Consider the following 17,361-nt stretch of genomic DNA (forward strand, 5'->3'; position numbering starts at 1 on the left):
TGTGCAAATTGTGGCCAACTGGGTCACCCTGCCAACTTCTCTAAGTGCCCCCGCAAACTGGAATCTATCCAGCACAAAGAAAGAACAAAAAGCATCTCGCACTCTCGATCTGCTTCGTTCTTCCCCCACCTTGACAGACACTCGCCTGCTCGTGTCTCGCAGCCTAACACTCTGCCTCATACCAACTGGACCGCCCCTCCCTCACTGACCCCTTCTTTTGCCGCAGTGACCCGAAACCCTTAGCCCTTTATCGCCTGCACATTCTTCCATTCCAAGGGGCTTCTTCATGGAAGCCAGGTCTCTATTCAATATGTCTTTCTCCTCGCTGTGGAGCACAATTTCCGACTTCTGTCACAACTATCTCCGTCTCCCCCCCTGAAGACAAACCCGAAGCGTACCTACAATTCCTCTTCAAATTGCTAGACAACCAAAATGAAGGTGCTCCCACGCAACACTAATTCGCTCATTTCTAACGACAAACGTTTCGCTCTCCACAAGCTCTAAGAGGATTCCAATCCTAATCTCGCTCTCCTAAACGAAACCAGACTGGGGGAAGCCCCCAACGTAAAATTACATCCTCCCGGTTACAGTACTTTCCGCAACGACGCGGGCAGAGGCACAGCCATACTAGTCAAAGCGGGACTAAGGGCAAATAGTATCCCATCGGCTGCACTGGCGTCAAACTGCCTGTTAGCAGTAGTCAGACTTCCTGTCAGAGGTGGTGGCGCCCTCCGAGTCCTAATCGGCCCTCTCTACTTCCCGGGCGGCACAGGTCGTCACCTCACTCCCACTCTGGACGAACTCTGGGAAGTCGCGAACAGTTTCGACGCCTTCATCCTCGGCGGCGACCTCAACGCGAGGCACGTATCTTGGGGCGACTCAGTCAACAACGAAAACGGCAAAGTGCTCTTCGATTGGTTCCAATCGATTGGATCCAGACATCATTAACGCGGGAGTGCCATCCTTTCCTCGTGGATCCTCTTTCCTAGACGGCTTTATAATGCCCTCAGCATTATAAATGCCCTCAGCCTCTCTCTACATCTGCAGCAAATTCTCCCTTCACTCCACCATCCGCACAAATGCAGATCTTTCAATCTGACAAACTGGGACGATTTCCAACGCGACTTAGACAGCGTGCTGGACCCTCCCCTGGACAAATCGCGCATCCACTCTAATGTTGAGTTAGATACATACGTCCGGAAAGTGAACTCTGCCTTCGAAACTACAATCGACAAACACGCCCCAGTTAAAGAACCTGGTTACTACAAATACGGGTGCCTTTCCCCCTCAACCCTCCCCTTAGTCCGCGATAGAAACAGACTACTGCAACGCAGGAACCGTTTATTTCACCGGTCAAGGAACAGATCATCAATGACCTGTCCAACAAAATCAATGGAGCTATTCGATCCGAACTGAATGCTTCTTACAAGAAACTCCTCAAATTCCTCAAACCCGACCCACAAGTTTTCTCAGTAATTAATCAATTGGCCGGAAGAAAAAAATATACTAACTTCCACCAAACCCCGATAAAAATAGGTAATCTTCAGTGTCACTCCCCCGAGGAAAAAAATATCCGCCTGCGTAGACTATTTCAGCCACTTATTCAGAGCAAAACCACCAGTGGACCCCATCTGGAACTCGGTGGTCGCCAATGCTGTCAGCGATAAAAGGTTGAGTTTGGAAGTGTCTTACCTTTGCCCCTTTTCTCCCAGATGCCCGGCTGATGCAATCAGAACAGGCCCGTTCGCCTGCTTCTTTACCTCCCTAGAAGAAGTCGAACTTGCAATCTCCCGGTGCAACAATAAAAAATCTTCGGACCCCGATGGCATCTCGAACTTTGTTCTGTGGAAGTGTGCGCCTACCATCAGTGAACGGCTCGCCATCCTCTTCAACAACTGCCTGAACAACGGCCACTTCCCGGTATCTTGGAAATCCGCCCTCCTCATACCTATCCTTAAAAATGGGTGCTCGGCCGATCTCAAAGATATGAGGCCCATCTCTCTTCTTTCCAATATTGGAAAAATCTTCGAACGTATCCTACTAAGTCACCTTAATAGAAACTACTCCGCCGTCATTCCACTTAACCAATTCGGCTTCGGAAACCTCAGATCCACTGAGCAGGTAATCCTCTATCTGCAAGGCCATATTCTCAATCACCTGCAAAATAGACATTGCACCGTAACTTGCGCCTTAGACCTTGAAAAGGCATTTGATTCAGTGTGGAAAGAGGACTTGCTCTACAAACTAATTCAGACCAATTGCCCCTCACCTTATTTAGAATCCTCCGAGACTTCATCTTCAACAGAACTTTCCACGTGCGCTTCAATGGACTTCGCTCCATCTACTTGCTGGTAAACTCGGGAGTCCCTCAGAGATCTATTCTAGGCCCCAAACTTTTTAACATTTTCTTCCACGATATTCCCCCCCCCCCCCTCCCGTAAACTTATTCTCCACGCGAACGGCAACTCAGACAGCCCCTCACCCGCCCTTTTCTCTCAACGACAATGGTACTTCCGCATCAGGAGGGATCCTTTTCGCTGATGACACCATCCTATATGCGAGCGGTCTCAGGCCCTCACTAGCCTCTCTCTCTCAAACTCCTAATCAATAAGGTTATCGCTTATTTCAATCGGTGGCCCCTCACCGTTAATTCCCTTAAGTTTGAGGTTATTTGCTTCAGAAACCAGAGCAGGAAGTGCCACTGGCGCACAGTGCCAGAAAGTAAAAACCTGCATTTACGCAGGTTTTTGGTTTCAGGCCGAAACCAAACAACAACAAACTTAAATCCAACCCTCACGTCAGATCTGCTATTGTCAATGCCTCTAAGGGCTCAGCTGCCCTAAAAAACCTCCTCTCATCCCGGGCCCTGTTCTCAGTCACCAAAACCCTTTTATACTAAACTTTCATTCGTCCAATCCTGACCTATGGGCTACCATGTCACTCAAAATAGCAGAAGCCCTCGAACGTTTCGAAAGGACAATACTCAGGAAATTCACGGCCAAATACCGAAGGCTAAACCTAAAATTTCACAAAAGCTATCTCCTGTACGACCTCTCCCGGGTTTGCCCCATAATTCCGCATATGATCAAGCTGTCGCGCGTCATACTGAAAAAGTGGTTGTCCTTCCATAACCCGCTGATAAAACATCGCGCTAAGCGCAATGCATTGCTACGCGAGCAGAGGTACTATGTGTTAGGGTTGGCTCTCCTCTTGGACAGTAATTTTCCTCTCAACCATCACGCCTCCCCCCCCCCCCCTCCTTCATCCCCTCCTTTTATCAAAGTTCCTCCCCGGACTTTCACAGAGGCTAACCGCCTAGGGTCAATGTTCCGGGAGTTAATCCCCGCGTAGGTTTAGGCCACTTTTCATTATTTTTCTTTACCCAGTCTAGATTAAGACAATCAACATTAATTAGCCTGTACAATATGTGGGTCTCTCTTTCTAACAATTAGGCTCCACAATACGTGCCCCGCAATTCCACAGTCCTCTTCATCCCTTCCGCTTTGGGCCATTGTCCTTGCACAGGTTCAAACCGCGTAAAAGGTAGCCATTTTTCAGTTCACCATCACCATTGAGAAAGGACTGCGCTTTACTCCAAATCTGTCGATCAATCCTGTCCACCGGTGCCTGAAACTCCCATTTTCTTGTTTTCCAATATGGAGTACTATTTTGCGTCTCCCCCTTGGACACCACGTTGTCGTGGTGGGGGAGCCTGTAGTAGTTTACTACTACACTAAGGGTGTCCAAAATATGAATACGGAAACGAAGGATATAAACCCTCCAAGTGGTAAGAAGTCACAGACTTCGAATCCACCCGCGACCATGAGCAATCATGTCGCGGCCGATGCGCCGATTTTGGAGGCCTCACCACATTCATACTCGGCTATAGATAAATCTGTAGAAGGCATGCTTTCCGACTCAGTGGATAGCTTGCATTTAGTGCCTACGGCGAAGTTAGCCAAAAAGGAAAGTACGGAAACTCTCAAACTGGGAGAAACTGGAAATCCGACTATGGCCGGCCCGTCCGCGGTACTACAGCCCAAATCTACCCGCAAACGGAAGAGGAAGGCTCGGCAGAAGGGAACTTCGGCCATTAAGGAGGGGGGACTACAGGCTGAATCCTGCCTGTCAGAACCTTCTCCTTCATCCTTACCGGGAAGAGCGGAAGAACGGGAAGCTGGTGACGTAAACGCTACTGATTTAACGCCGGTGTGTGAAAATGGATCCAAGCAGCCCGGACACCGTGAACCTGGAAAGGCCCCACGCCGACGGCAGAAGAGAGCACTGCGAAGGAAGATGAAGCACCTTGGGAATGAGGACATGGACATGGCTGTACCGCTAGGCGCGTTAACGTCCAGAGAAATCGGACACAAGGAAGCGGAATCTCCGGCGGAAGGTGGGGATAAACGGGAAACCCCGGTAAGATCCACACTGGACGCACCAGAGTCTTCTGTCAACGGTAATGAGCGCAAGAAGCGTAAGACCAACACATCTGCTGTGGCCAATGCTTTATTGTGCTCCGCACCAGGGTTTATATTCACGCGTCTCGCGGGGATTAGGACCGGTGTGCCGGGAGGTGATCAAATCAGCGAGAGAGATCTCAATGAAGCAGGTCCCTCCCACAGGAATACGAACACGAAGGCGGGAAAGAAGAGGACGTATGCGCAAGCTGCAGCCTCTGTTCTGACTGCTGCCGTGGGAGTTTCCTCCAAGGATGGCAAAATGTCAGAGGGACAATTTACCATCCTCCGGGAATGCCTGTGGAAAAAAATGCTGGAGCCTGGAACGAAGCCACGATTTAACAAACAAGGTTTTCGTGATGGGCTTCTCCATTTGGAATGCATTGACGAGGCTGCCTTAAAGTGGCTCCAGCAGGTAATCCCAACTTTGAGTTCCGGCGCTCGGCCCAAGTTCACTATTGTGAACACTGAGCTACGCAGGACAGAACATGTCGGATGTTGGCTACTGGGCCCTCGAAGGAAGGCAGAGGACATCGTCCGCATGCTAGGTGAACAGAACCCGGACATGGACTTTGGACACTGGAGGGTAAAGTTCATGAATGCCAGGAAGGACAAATCTACAAACGTGGAGGGTTTCAACTTGGTATTTGAACTGGACGGAAAGAGTCTGAATGTGCTCAGGGGAAGTCACCATATGGTGTTCCACTTTTTCCTATATAGACTGAAATTCAATCATATCAGGAAACTGTAGGGCATCATCTCCATTTTGAGAGCGAAGAACAATGATGATCTTCGACTCACACAACATAGAGCAAATTGCAGCACCTTCGGTGCGCTCTCCCACAATGGAGCTGCGCGCGGAGGATAGTGCATACAGGGGCGGAACCCCCGTATGGTGGCTCACACTGGGGAAGGTACTACAGAGTGAATCCTACCTGCTTGTAACTTCTCCTACATCTTCCAAGGAACAGGCGGAAGGACGGGGAGCCAGAGACGCGAACGGAGCTGACTTGATGCCAGTTCGAGTGATCGAATTTATGCAACTCGGACACCGCAAACCAATTAAGGTGCTAAGTGGGAAACAGACGAATGCTCTGCGGGGTGAGATGAGATCTTCCATGGATGAGAACATGGGAACTGCGGTACTTCCAAGTACTCTGAACTGCACACTTTGAGAGTGCTATGAAGAGGCTTGTCCTATTTCCCGAGGCCAAAGCGGTAAAACGGTTCCTTGGTGGAACCGCGAACTGCAAAAACTCAGGAAATCAACCAGGCGACTTCTAAACCGTGCTTGCAAAAGTAACAAGAACAAAGACTGGTTAAATTTCAGGAACTCACAGCGTGAATATAAGAGGCTCGTGAGGTGCTTGAAACGAGACTCCTTTAGAGCGTACTGTGAGGAACTGAAAGGCGAAAGGGAGACTTGAAGGCTGTGCAGAGTCCTCAAAAGGGATGAGTCGGCCAAGTTGGATTCGCTTAGAAAACCCGACGGTACTTTCACGAGCTCCAGACTGGACTCAGTACAGACCCTCCTGGAAGTACACCACCCGGGAGAACGGGTGAGAGAAGTGGTAGGAGGAGAGTTGACGGTTCTTGCAACCCCTTCAACACGCAAGTGTTGCAAGAGGAACTGGAACACTGCGAAAGCGGTTGTTACCCATGAAAAGATGAGACCTGCCATAATGTCCTTTGAACATTTCATCTATCCGGCAATGCTAAAGGAGGGTATGGAGCATTTAGAGCGACCTCTAAGAAATATTTTTCGAGGATGTCTTCCTCTGGGCTACGTGCCTTCTTCTTGGCAACAGGTTAAGGTAGTTTTCATACCGAAACCTGGGAAAGATGACTATTCTAATCCAAAGAACTTCAGACAGATCAGCTTGACGTCATTCTTGCTGAAAGGTTTGGAGAGACTTGTGGAGCGTCACATTCGTGGAAACGCACTTAGGTCACACCCACTTAGTGAAAACCAACATGCTTACCAACGTGGAAAGTCCTGTGAGTCTGCTCTTCATTCTTTGGTCACAAAGATAGAGGATGCAACTTTGAATGGTGAGTACGCGATGGGGGTGTTCATGGACATTGAAGGGGCTTTTGACTGTGCGCCTTTTCAAAAACTTTGTGATGCCACCAGAGCGCATGGTGTTGATGATGCTTTAATTAAGTGGATCCATGCTATGCTAACGCAAAGATTATTGTGCGCTGAGGTAGGGGTCGATCGCTACCTGACTACGGAAGCAACAAAGGGCTGCCCCCGAGGAGGTGTGCTTTCGCTGCTTCTGTGGAGTATGCTGATCGACTCACTGCTATGCGAACTGCAAAATTTGCCAATACACGCTCAAGCTTATGCTGATGACGTGGCTGTACTTGCTGTTGATTGGGATCTTGGAACGGTGTGTAGGAATATACAGCGTGCCGTTAATTTGATAGACAGCTGGTGCCTTAAACATGATCTGTCAGTTAATCCAAATAATACCACAATCGTTTTATTCACAAATAGAACGCCGAATTTACTTTGGCCAGGACCTTTGAGATGTGGGGAACGTTGGAGAGCCTTGAATTTATTACGACACCGAGGTATGTCACGTTATTGGTGCTTGGGATTGTGGAGCCGTTAACCCGGAGAGATAGGTTTTTAAGCCTTAAGTAATTCTTCACATATATGTATTTTTGAAATTCTAAGTTTAATTCTTATAAATATTTAAGATATTTTTAAATTAACAATTCATATGTTATTTTCATTAATATACAATTAACATTACTTTTTAATTCAACGAACTCAAAAGACTTCTGTGTTCAATTCCCAACTTGATATCTTTTATTTGTGACAGGTCTCCTAAAACAAAATTATTCATCGCACACTTTTTTGAGATCTTCCACTCCCTTGGCGTGCCACGCAAAGTGGATAGATCCGCGCCATCTATTTGCTCGCACTCGCAACATTCGAAATAAATTTCGAATGCTGCGAATCCTGCCGCGCCACATCACTCCGCCCCCAGATGAAACCTAGGGGTTTCAGCGACTGATCCCCGAACTTCGTTCGCCGTTAATCCACAAAGCGGACACGACGTTGCTTCGGGGCGCACGCGGGTTTCAGTCTGGACAAAGAGACCGCCTTTTTGTGACCACCGATCTCGAGCTGGAAGAAATGTTCTCCCCGCTCGAGAACGCGGTACGGGCCCTCATATGGAGGCTGCAGCGGCTTCCGGACGGCATCCGTCCTGATCAGCACGTGCGTGCAAGTGTCCAGCTCCTTGGGCGAACAGGCAGGTATGGACGAGTGTCGAGTGGGTGGCGGCGCTTTGATGCGTCGGAGATTGTCTCTCAGCAGACGCACCAACCCCGACTCCGTGAGACCCGATCTCTTGTCGAAGACCGGATCGCTTGGGAGTCTCGGGTTCTCCCCGTAAACCAGCTCCGCGGGGCTGGCAGCAAACTCCTCTCGGCGGGTTGTTCGAAGGCCGAGTAGGACGAGAGGCAAGACTTGCGTCCAGGACGGGTCGTCGCGTGCCATAATGGCGGCTTTCAGCGTCCGGTGCCAACGTTCCAACATCCCATTGGATTGTGGGTGGTATGCCGTAGTCCGCTGGCGTTTAAAACCAAGGAGTTTGCCTAACTCGGAGAAAAGGGTGGACTCAAATTGCATTCCCTGGTCAGTGATGACCACTGCAGGGACGCCAAAGCGAGGTATCCACTCTCGACAGAGGGCTTCAGCACATGATTGCGCCGTGATGTCTTTCAGAGGTATTGCCTCAGGCCACCGCGTGAACCTGTCGATGATTGTGAGGCAATACTTATAACCGTGCGAGTCTCGCAAAGGCCCTATTATGTCGAGGTGTATGGTGTGGAAACGCTTGGTAGTGCGGGGGAATGAGCCCACTTCTTTCCTAACATGCCTGGAGACCTTACATTTTTGGCATGCGATGCACTCTCTGGCCCAGGAATTAATATCCTTATTCATGGAGGGCCAGAAGTATTTTCCGGTGACTAACCGGTTTGTTGTCCTGATGCCGGGGTGCGCCAAGTCGTGAACTGCGTGGAACACTTCCTTGCGAAATGTGGCCGGAATGTATGGCCGAGGTCCCTTTTCCGAGTCTTCGCAGCAGAGCGAGAGGTTTGAGCCGAAGATGGGCAACTCCCGAAATTTGTATTTGGGGTTGGACTTGAGGCTCTGAAGTGCTGCGTCATCCACTTGCGCCTTGGCAATAGCCGAGAAATCGAGTGAGGCGGGGATGTTAACTTCGGAGACACGAGACAAAGCGTCAGCAACAATGTTGTCCTTCCCGGACACGTGCTGGATGTCCGACGTAAACTGGCTTATGAAGCTCAGGTGTCGAAGCTGACGAGGGGACGCTTTGTCGGGCTTCTGTTTCAAAGCGAACGTGAGAGGCTTATGATCCGTGAACACTGTGAACGGCCGGCCCTCTAAGGAGAAACGGAAGTATTTGATGGACAGGTATGCGGCGAGCAGTTCGCGATCGTAGGTGCTGTAGTTCCGTTGAGCGGGATTCAACTGCTTCGAGAAGAAGCTCAACGGCTGCCAAACTTGGTCCACCTTTTGGTGAAGGGCAGCACCTACTGCGTTGTCAGAGGCATCAACAAAAACGGCTAGGGGTGCATCTTGCAGAGGGAATGCCAAGAGCGTAGCGTCAGCCAGTTGTTGACGAGATTTGTCAAACGCGCAGATAGCCTCTTCAGACCACACGATCTCTCGTGTGTCCTTAGTTTTGGGGCCAGACAAGTACGCGTTCAAAATGGACTGGAGATGGGCGGCCTTGGGCAGGAAACGACGGTAGAAGTTCAGCATGCCCAAGAACCTCCTCAACTCCCTCACTGTCTTTGGACGCGGGAAGCTTGTTATCGCTTGCACCTTGTCTGGGTCGGGCTGTATTCCTTCAGGGGAAATGAAATGGCCGAGGAATCTCACCTGTTGTTGAAGGAATTTGCATTTCTCAACGTTTAGGACTAAACCGGCCTCAAGGAGACGTTGAAAAATGCACTCGAGATGGGCTAAGTGCTCAGACTCAGTGGTAGAAGCGACCAAAACATCATCCAAATATACGAAACAGAATTCGAGGTTTCGCAGGACTGAGTGAATGAACCTTTGAAAGGTTTGCGCCGCATTGCACAATCCGAAAGTCATTCGGGTGAACTCGAAGAGTCCAAAGGGTGTGCATATTGCCGTCTTTGGAATGTCTTCAGGAGCTACTGGAATTTGGTGATAAGCCTTGGTTAAGTCCAAGGTCGAAAAGATGCGGCAATTCGCGAGGTGATGCGCAAAGTCATGGATGAGTGGAATTGGATATCGGTCAGGAACAGTCTGTGCATTTAGTCTTCTGTAATCCCCACATGGGCGCCATTCGCCGTTTGGCTTAGGGACCATATGCAGTGGGGAAGACCAACAGCTGTTTGAGGGCCTGCAGATACCCTGTTGAACGAGTTGTTCAAACTCTTTCCGTGCAATTGCCAGTTTCTGAGATGGTAGAGGACGCACCTTCGAGAAGATCGGGGAACCAGTAGTGATAATGTGGTGCTGCACATTGTGCTTCACTGGTTTGGAGAGACTACAGTTGGTAGTAATCTGGCTGAACTTTTGGAGAAGTGCCCGAACACGAGAGTCGGTAATGTCTTCTAAAAGAACGGAAAGATTATTGCCTGGGTGAGATACCATATGTCCCGACGAATTAAGTTTGGTCGTGGAATCTATAAGAGACTTGTTTTGCAAGTCCACCAGCAATCCATAGTGACACAGGAAGTCCGCGCCTAGTATGGGGAAGCTGACATCCGCCAGGATGAAACGCCACGAAAACGTCCTACGCAAGCCAAGACTCACGTCCACTTGCCTATACCCGTACGTGTTTATGCGGGAGGAATTTGCTGCCGCAAGTTTGAGCGGTTGAGGGAAAAGTTGATGATGCTGGGGTACGGGAAGAACCGAAACCTCCGCACCCGTGTCGACGAGGTAGTTGCGCCTGCTGAGGGGGTCAAAAATAGTTAGGCGACGTGGTGCTGCGTTCTGGGTGGCCGCCGCCAAAACCCCCCGCGGACCTAGTTTTTTGCGGTAGAAGAGAATCTACACGGTAGCGTACATCTTGTCGCTTTATCCCCGAATCTGCGGTGGTACCAGCAAATCCCTGGGTCCGTGGACTGTCTTGACGACCTGCTACCTGATCGCCCTTTTCGGATGGCAGACCGCGAGCGTGCTCGCGATCTGGCGCCCGAACGCTGAGCGTCCAACGTCGCCCGCATCTCGGCCATACTGGCTGTTAATGCAGCAATCTCGCGCCTCAATTCACCCACCTCATCCGACGGTGGTTGAACGGCCGCCAAGGTTGGGCGTACGTACACCTCCTGAACCTGGTCGGCCGTCGCTGCCAGTTCCTCCAAGGAACCGGAGCCGCAAGCGAGGATCGCCTGGGTGCCCTCCGGGAGCCGACGCAGCCAGAGCGACTTGATCAGGTCTTCGCCGATTTTACTCCCACCCAATTGCCTCATTTCACGAAGCAATTGGCTGGGAGTTCGATCACCTAAGGTTAAACCTGCCAGCAAGTGGTCTAATTTTGCCGACTCGCTTGCCGACAGGCGCCTGATCAACTCGCTCTTGAGCTGCACATACGATGTCGACTTCACCACGTCGGACACCAGAAGTATGGACTCTTCGTCCAGGCCGATCACCGCGTAGTTGAAACGGGTCGCGTCCGATGTGATGCCGGACATTTGGAACTGTGCTTCCAGATGCACGAACCACAGTTCGGGGTTCCGCCGCCAAAACGGAGGAACGCGTACGGCGAGGGCGGTCACTTGCGGGTTCGATGGGCCTGCTGCGTCTTTATTGTCAAAAGACATCTTGTTTCACGAAAAGTACGAGATTGAAATGCAAACGCGGTGAGTTTATTCTGAAACGCGGTGGACTTTACACCGACACGGCAGGCCGCACCCACAAATGCACGCACGAAACGAGAAAAAACGAAGCGGACGCTATCCAGCGCAGACCAAAAACACCGCCAATGAGAATGGAGGACTCGCGATGTTAAACACCTGCACGCCGTCTCTTGCAGCGATTTCAATTTTTTTATTATTATTTATACAAAAAGTTGGGACAAACTCATTACGCTTAAAGAAGAGTGAAAAATACATGCGTGCCACGCGAGCATTTTAAAGTAAAACTAAAGAGAATTTCCTCAGGTCGTTAAGTTGCAGCGGTTACATTTGGTATGTATTTCGTCGTGGGGTCTTCTTATTCCGATAGCCGAGTAATCTGATGGTGATGAGTCTAGATCTTGCGACGGGCGCTCCCCGCAAGCGGTGGGGCTGCCGTTTTAATGGTAGCGAAAGTAGAAAAGGGTGTTGTGCAGGAGGACGTGCGTACGGGAAGTCGCGTGAAAATCCACTTCTGGTGATGGTCCGACGTGTGTCGCGCAGTACACTGTGTAGAGAAGGTTTGTTGATGGGGATGATGATGTGCTTGAGTTTTTCAATTATATGACACCTCGTGCACAGCATTGAGGAATTGAGACTTCTGCATTTGGAGCATATCGATCTTCTCGATTTGTTCTTGGACGTAATCCACTTTCCGTTTGAAGTAGTCTTTGGAGTCTTCGAGGTTCTTTTCTACGTAGTTGATGTTTTGGTGCGAGTTCCGGGGTCACCAATAAATAATAAGGTCGTCTGCGTATTGTAGGATCCGGGTAGGTTGTGGGTGTGCTGGTGGTTTTGGGAAGTTCGCAGTGAAGAGTGAGAAAAGGGTGGCTGATAGGACCGACCCTTGTGGGATGCCTGCTGGGCATGAGAATGCCGAAGATGTAGCTTCAGGTATTGCTACTTTTGCCGAGCGATTTTCTAAGAAGCTCAGTATGAGCCTGCATAGATGAGGATGGAAAGACAGAGAGTGGTAAAGCTTATGGACTAGTCCGTGCTGCCAGACAAAGTCGAAAGCCTTCTTTAGATTGAGAAGGCAAGCGATTGTGGGAGTCTTGTTATTGAGTCCCGTAAGGATATCCGTTATCCGGGGGGAATATTTTGGGGGAGAATTGGGGCTGGGGCGGAAGATTTTCCGAACCCAGGGCAGGATTTCCTTAATTCGTGGAAAGTTTCCGAATTTAGGATAGTGTTTGCAAGGCGAGAATTGGTGTTTTCGAGGTACAGAGAGCGAATTCTGTTTCGAATTAATAGGTCGAGGTTGTATTACTCGGCCTTCATGGTGGCGAAGTTTGGCGAGAATCTGTTTCTGAAGAATCTGCGCTCCTATCCACCAGTATATCATTGGGAAGAGAAATAAGGTTTTTATACCTTAGGGTGCGCTGTGGGATAAGCTCATCGTATGAATTCTGCATAAGTTGGGTAAGTCGGTCGACAGCTTGGTCGATTGCGGAGTTAGAAATTTGGTGGGAGGTTGGGAGCTCAATGTTGCTGAGTTCTCTTCAAATGTGCTGATTTATATGGCTCCAGTTCGCTCTACTGAATTCAGGTACTGAGCGAGGAGGGGGGTTTTTTACCCTTCCTGGCAGTTTGCAGTCGAGGATGATTGCGTCATGGTCACTGAGTCCAGATGTGGTCTCTAAGAAAGGAAAGGTGTTTGGATTTGGGACGATGGTGATGTTGGATGTAGTAAGGAAATGGTCAAGGTAGGAGTGGTAATTGGAACGAAAGAAGGTTGGTAGTGCGGGACTAAGGTGGGATATATTACGTGAAGATGATGGCCCATCTTTTTGTATTTATACCTGTGTTCGAATTTATAAGGCTCAGGTAAAAAACTAACAGGTAAAAAAAGATTCGATGCTCTTTCTCATCGAGTACTCTAGCCGCGGCTTCAAACTCCTTACCTGTAATTTCTGAAAGACTCGGAATATCGGAAAATCCCTTTGCTCACATATTCTCCACTATATATAGATACAATTCATGTAAAAAAAATTAGTCACGCTTGAGCTTTAAGTTATCATTCGTTTTGTACCGCGCATGTATTTCTTTTCTTTGCTCAATAAATAAATCTGAATCTTTTACCTAGGACCAATTTGAAAACTTTAACCTTTAATATTTCGAAAATGAAACGAGATTTCTAATTTTTTTACACTTTTTGTTTTAGTCTCATTTTGGGCCATTGTAACAGAATCGATCATTAAATCGCGCGGCCACAGAAACCATAATCCCCTTGAATCTGTGTTGTGGAATCATATTTATTTGAAAAAATATTTGACAGTTGAATGTTAATTCACACTATGTATTACATTTAATGGTTAGTTCACACTGTTACATTTCTCCTTCCTTCAGTAATTTTACATCTCTTCGACTAGTCTCTTGGGTCGATTTCTTAGCCGTTGGCTTCGCCGTACTGGCTGTTCAATTTGTTGTGCTTCGGTGTGTTGTCCTTGTTCACTCATGTTTCCGTTTTCATGCGACGGTATAGCGGGCTGCATAGACTGCTGATGTTCCTGTTCATCATTTGCTGTCGGGCTTGCAGATTGGTAATGGAAACTGTTTCGCTTAAAATCTGAAACATCCCGGAAGTCGATTAATGGTGGTATTACCCTCCGTTCTCGGATATGATCTGCATGTCGTCTTCTTTCTACACCGTCCTTTGTTCGAACACGGTAGGAATATCGATTTGTTCTTTCGACTATGTTGGCTGGTTCCCACATTTTCTCGATGTCTGTCTTTACGAATACTGGTTGTGCTGGTTGGAACTCTCTGTTAGACTGCTCTGCTTGAAGATTTTGTTTTACATGTTTAAAATGCATCTCTCGCCGTACATTAGGCTTCAGATTGTCAAATAAAGTTCGCAGGCGTCGACCTAGCAAAAATTCAGATGGTGCCTTCCCTGTAAAGGAGCGTGGTGTGTTTCGATATGTAAATAGAAATGTGCGCAAGCGCTGACGTTGTGATAAACCATCATATTCACTGGCTTTCATGCGCTCCTTGAATGTTCGTACGAATCGTTCGGCTAGTCCGTTGGTTTTCGGATGGTACGGTGAAGACGTTACATGTTTTATTCCATGACTTTGACAATAATTTCGAAACTCTTCTGACGTAAATTGACTACCATTATCCGACACGATAATTTCCGGATAACCAAATGTTATAAACTTCTCCTCTAGGAATTCGCACAAAGTTCTTGTGGTGGCAGCATAAAGTACATCTGCTTCTACCCACTTTGATAAAGCATCAACAAGCACAATCCACATTTTTCCTTCGAAGGGACCTGCAAAGTCCACATGCAGTCGTTGCCAACAATGCTCTGGCAGGGACCAAAAGTAGATTGGCAGTTCAGATTGTTTTGGGCGTTGCCGTTGACATGCCATGCATGATTTCACTGTATGTTCCACGTCCTTGTCGATGTTCGGCCACCATACATAGTACCTCGCTAACGCACGCATAGAGCCAATGCCTGGATGCCCTCTATGAAGATGCCTCAATGTTACTTCTTGAAGATTATCGGGCACGATAATTCGTCCTTGCCACATCAAAATACCGTTTTCGTATGATAGTTCCTCCCGTTTGTCGTAGTATGATTTCAGCTCGTTGTTGATACACTTCGTGTCTGGCCAGTGACGCTCAATTAACTCAATTACTCGTCGTAATATTAGGTTATGTTTCGTCTGCTTCCTAAGTTCCTGTTCTGTTAGTACAATATCATCAAGCTTCCGTGTTTGAATTACCGCATAAATTTTATGAATCTTCTGCGCTTCCTCCGAAATTGCTTCATGTGCGTTTGGTAAGCGTGATAAGCAATCAGCTAGAATATTGTATTTGCCTAGACGATACTGTATATCGTAATTGTATGCACCTAACATTAGTGCCCATCTCGTCAGACGGTTGTTTACGATTTTTTGCAAATTTCGTTTGTCTCCCAACAGGTGTTGAAGCGGCTTGTGATCCGTAATTAATGTAAACTTTGTCCCACGTAAATATGGATCAAATTTCTTCACGGCAAAAAATATTGCTAATGCCTCCTTGTCAATGGTAGCGTATTTTTGTTCCGCTTCGTTCAATTTTCGTGACGCGTAGGCGATAGGTAACTCGTTGTTAGCCTCGTCCTGATGATATAAAACAGCACCAAGGCCTACATCGGATGCGTCTGTTGCCAAATAAAGCGGTTTTGTGTGATCGTAAGGAGTTAGATGACGGGCGCTAGCTATCATATGTCTAACATTATCAAATTGTTTCTGTTCGTTTATTGACCATCGCCATTGCGACTTTGTACCAGTTAATGAGTGCAGTTCGGAACATGCTCCATGTAAATTGGGTATGAATTTCTCGTAAAAATTGACCAATCCCAGAAAAGATCGTAACTCCTTCTTGTTAGTGGGTATTGCAGCATTTTTGATTGCTATCAGCTTGTCTTCCACTGGATAGATCCCTTTTCGGTTGAATTGATGGCCCAAATAGTCGATATTGTCTTGAAAAAAGCTACATTTGTTCTTTTCGATACGAAAACCAGCTTCACGCAGACGTTTAAAAACTTCTCTCAATGATCTTAGATGGCTATCTTCATCTGGACCTGTAATGCCTATGTCGTCGAAATAGATTGCAACGTTGGGTATGCCAGCAAGTAGGTTTTCCATATAATTTTGAAATGTTCCGGGTGCACTCGATATACCAGGAGTCATACGGTTATACTGAAAATAACCTTTGTGTGTGGATATGATTAGGTATTTTCTTGACTCTGGACTAATCTCGAATTGTAGATAGGCATCGCGTAGATCTAATTTCGTGTACTTTTCACCCTTGGCAAGCTGCTGACAGATGTTTTCGAATGTTGGTACTGGATGTCGTATTGTTATTAGGGCTGGATTCAGTGTAACACGAAAATCACCACAAATACGTATATTTCCGTTCCGTTTAACCACGTTGACAGTGGGTGTTGCCCATTCGATGGGTGTTTCGTTGGGGTCAACAGGTGAGATAATTTCAAGCTGCTGTAACCTTTCAAGTTCGAATTCCACGCTTTTTTGAATTCCGAATCGGACTGGCCTGGCTGGAATATGTATTGGTGTTGCTGTTTCCTTTACGTGAATTTTAACTTGGTAGTTATTTATTTTTCCCAGTCCTTCTTCGAATAGCTGCTTGTTCTCTTCCAATATGTCATTTAACTTCTGATGCAGTGGTTTCGTTGTCGGCTGCACGTGGTTGTTGACACGATCTACGTTGTACACTGGTTCGGGCAGTGGCAAATTGAAGGCTTCATTCCACTCTAAGCCAAATAACATTGGATTCGCGTTGTCCACCACGACTACTTTCAAAGATCGCGTTCGCTTGTTCAGCGTCACTGTCACTGTAGCTTCCCCTTGGCAAGGTAAATCGAAATTGCCATAAGCCCGTAGTTTTGGCTTCCCTTTAAGCGTTGGTGATCCGATCTGTTTCCAAAAATCTGTACTTATAATGGAAACTGACGCGCCCGGATCCCAGTCCATCGTACACGTGACACCGTTTATCTTAACGTCAATGTTTCTTTACTTGGCAATGGCACTCATTACTTTAAAAACTTGCTCACAACTCGAAATAGATGTATCACTATTTTTTACGTTGTAAATACGCTGTTGTTTCTTTTTGTCTCTCGCGATCAATTTAGCTCTGCCTTTTCTTATACAGCACGACCCGTAATGTCCACGTTTGCCACACGCTTCACAATTGTGATTCGCCGCCTTGCAGTTGTCTTTTGAATGTCTTTCACGCGCACCACATCTTAAACATTGTTCTTCCGACAAAATTCGGATTCGCTTACCGATTTTCGAACGACGTTTTACTATCTTTTTCACTTCCGCGCATTCACTTTCTACAATGTCTTTTTCCGCCAACTCTCTTGATAGCGCTATTTTGAAAACTTCCGCGAACGACACTTCGTTTTCTATGCCTTCAATATCATCGAATGTTTTTAGCTCTGGCCACCTTTGTTTCAATTTCACTT

The 17,361-nt window shown here is 47.7% G+C and overlaps 1 protein-coding gene across 1 annotated transcript; it reads right to left on the minus strand.

Moving 5' to 3' along the window:
• Nucleotides 1-13,732: 13,732 nt before the first annotated feature.
• Nucleotides 13,733-16,867, minus strand: LOC119646294 (uncharacterized protein K02A2.6-like). Its single transcript, XM_038046709.1, has one exon. It carries the CDS (start codon nucleotides 16,865-16,867, stop codon nucleotides 13,733-13,735), a length of 3,135 nt encoding a protein of 1,044 aa, XP_037902637.1.
• Nucleotides 16,868-17,361: the final 494 nt, after the last annotated feature.

This window comes from Hermetia illucens, chromosome 1 (genome assembly GCF_905115235.1).
Source record: "Hermetia illucens chromosome 1, iHerIll2.2.curated.20191125, whole genome shotgun sequence".
NCBI classification, from domain to species: domain Eukaryota; kingdom Metazoa; phylum Arthropoda; class Insecta; order Diptera; family Stratiomyidae; genus Hermetia; species Hermetia illucens.

Excerpts from the sequence above, each read along its gene's own strand:
- LOC119646294 (XM_038046709.1), bottom strand. The coding sequence starts at position 16,867 with ATGGACTGGGATCCGGGCGCGTCAGTTTCCATTATAAGTACAGATTTT.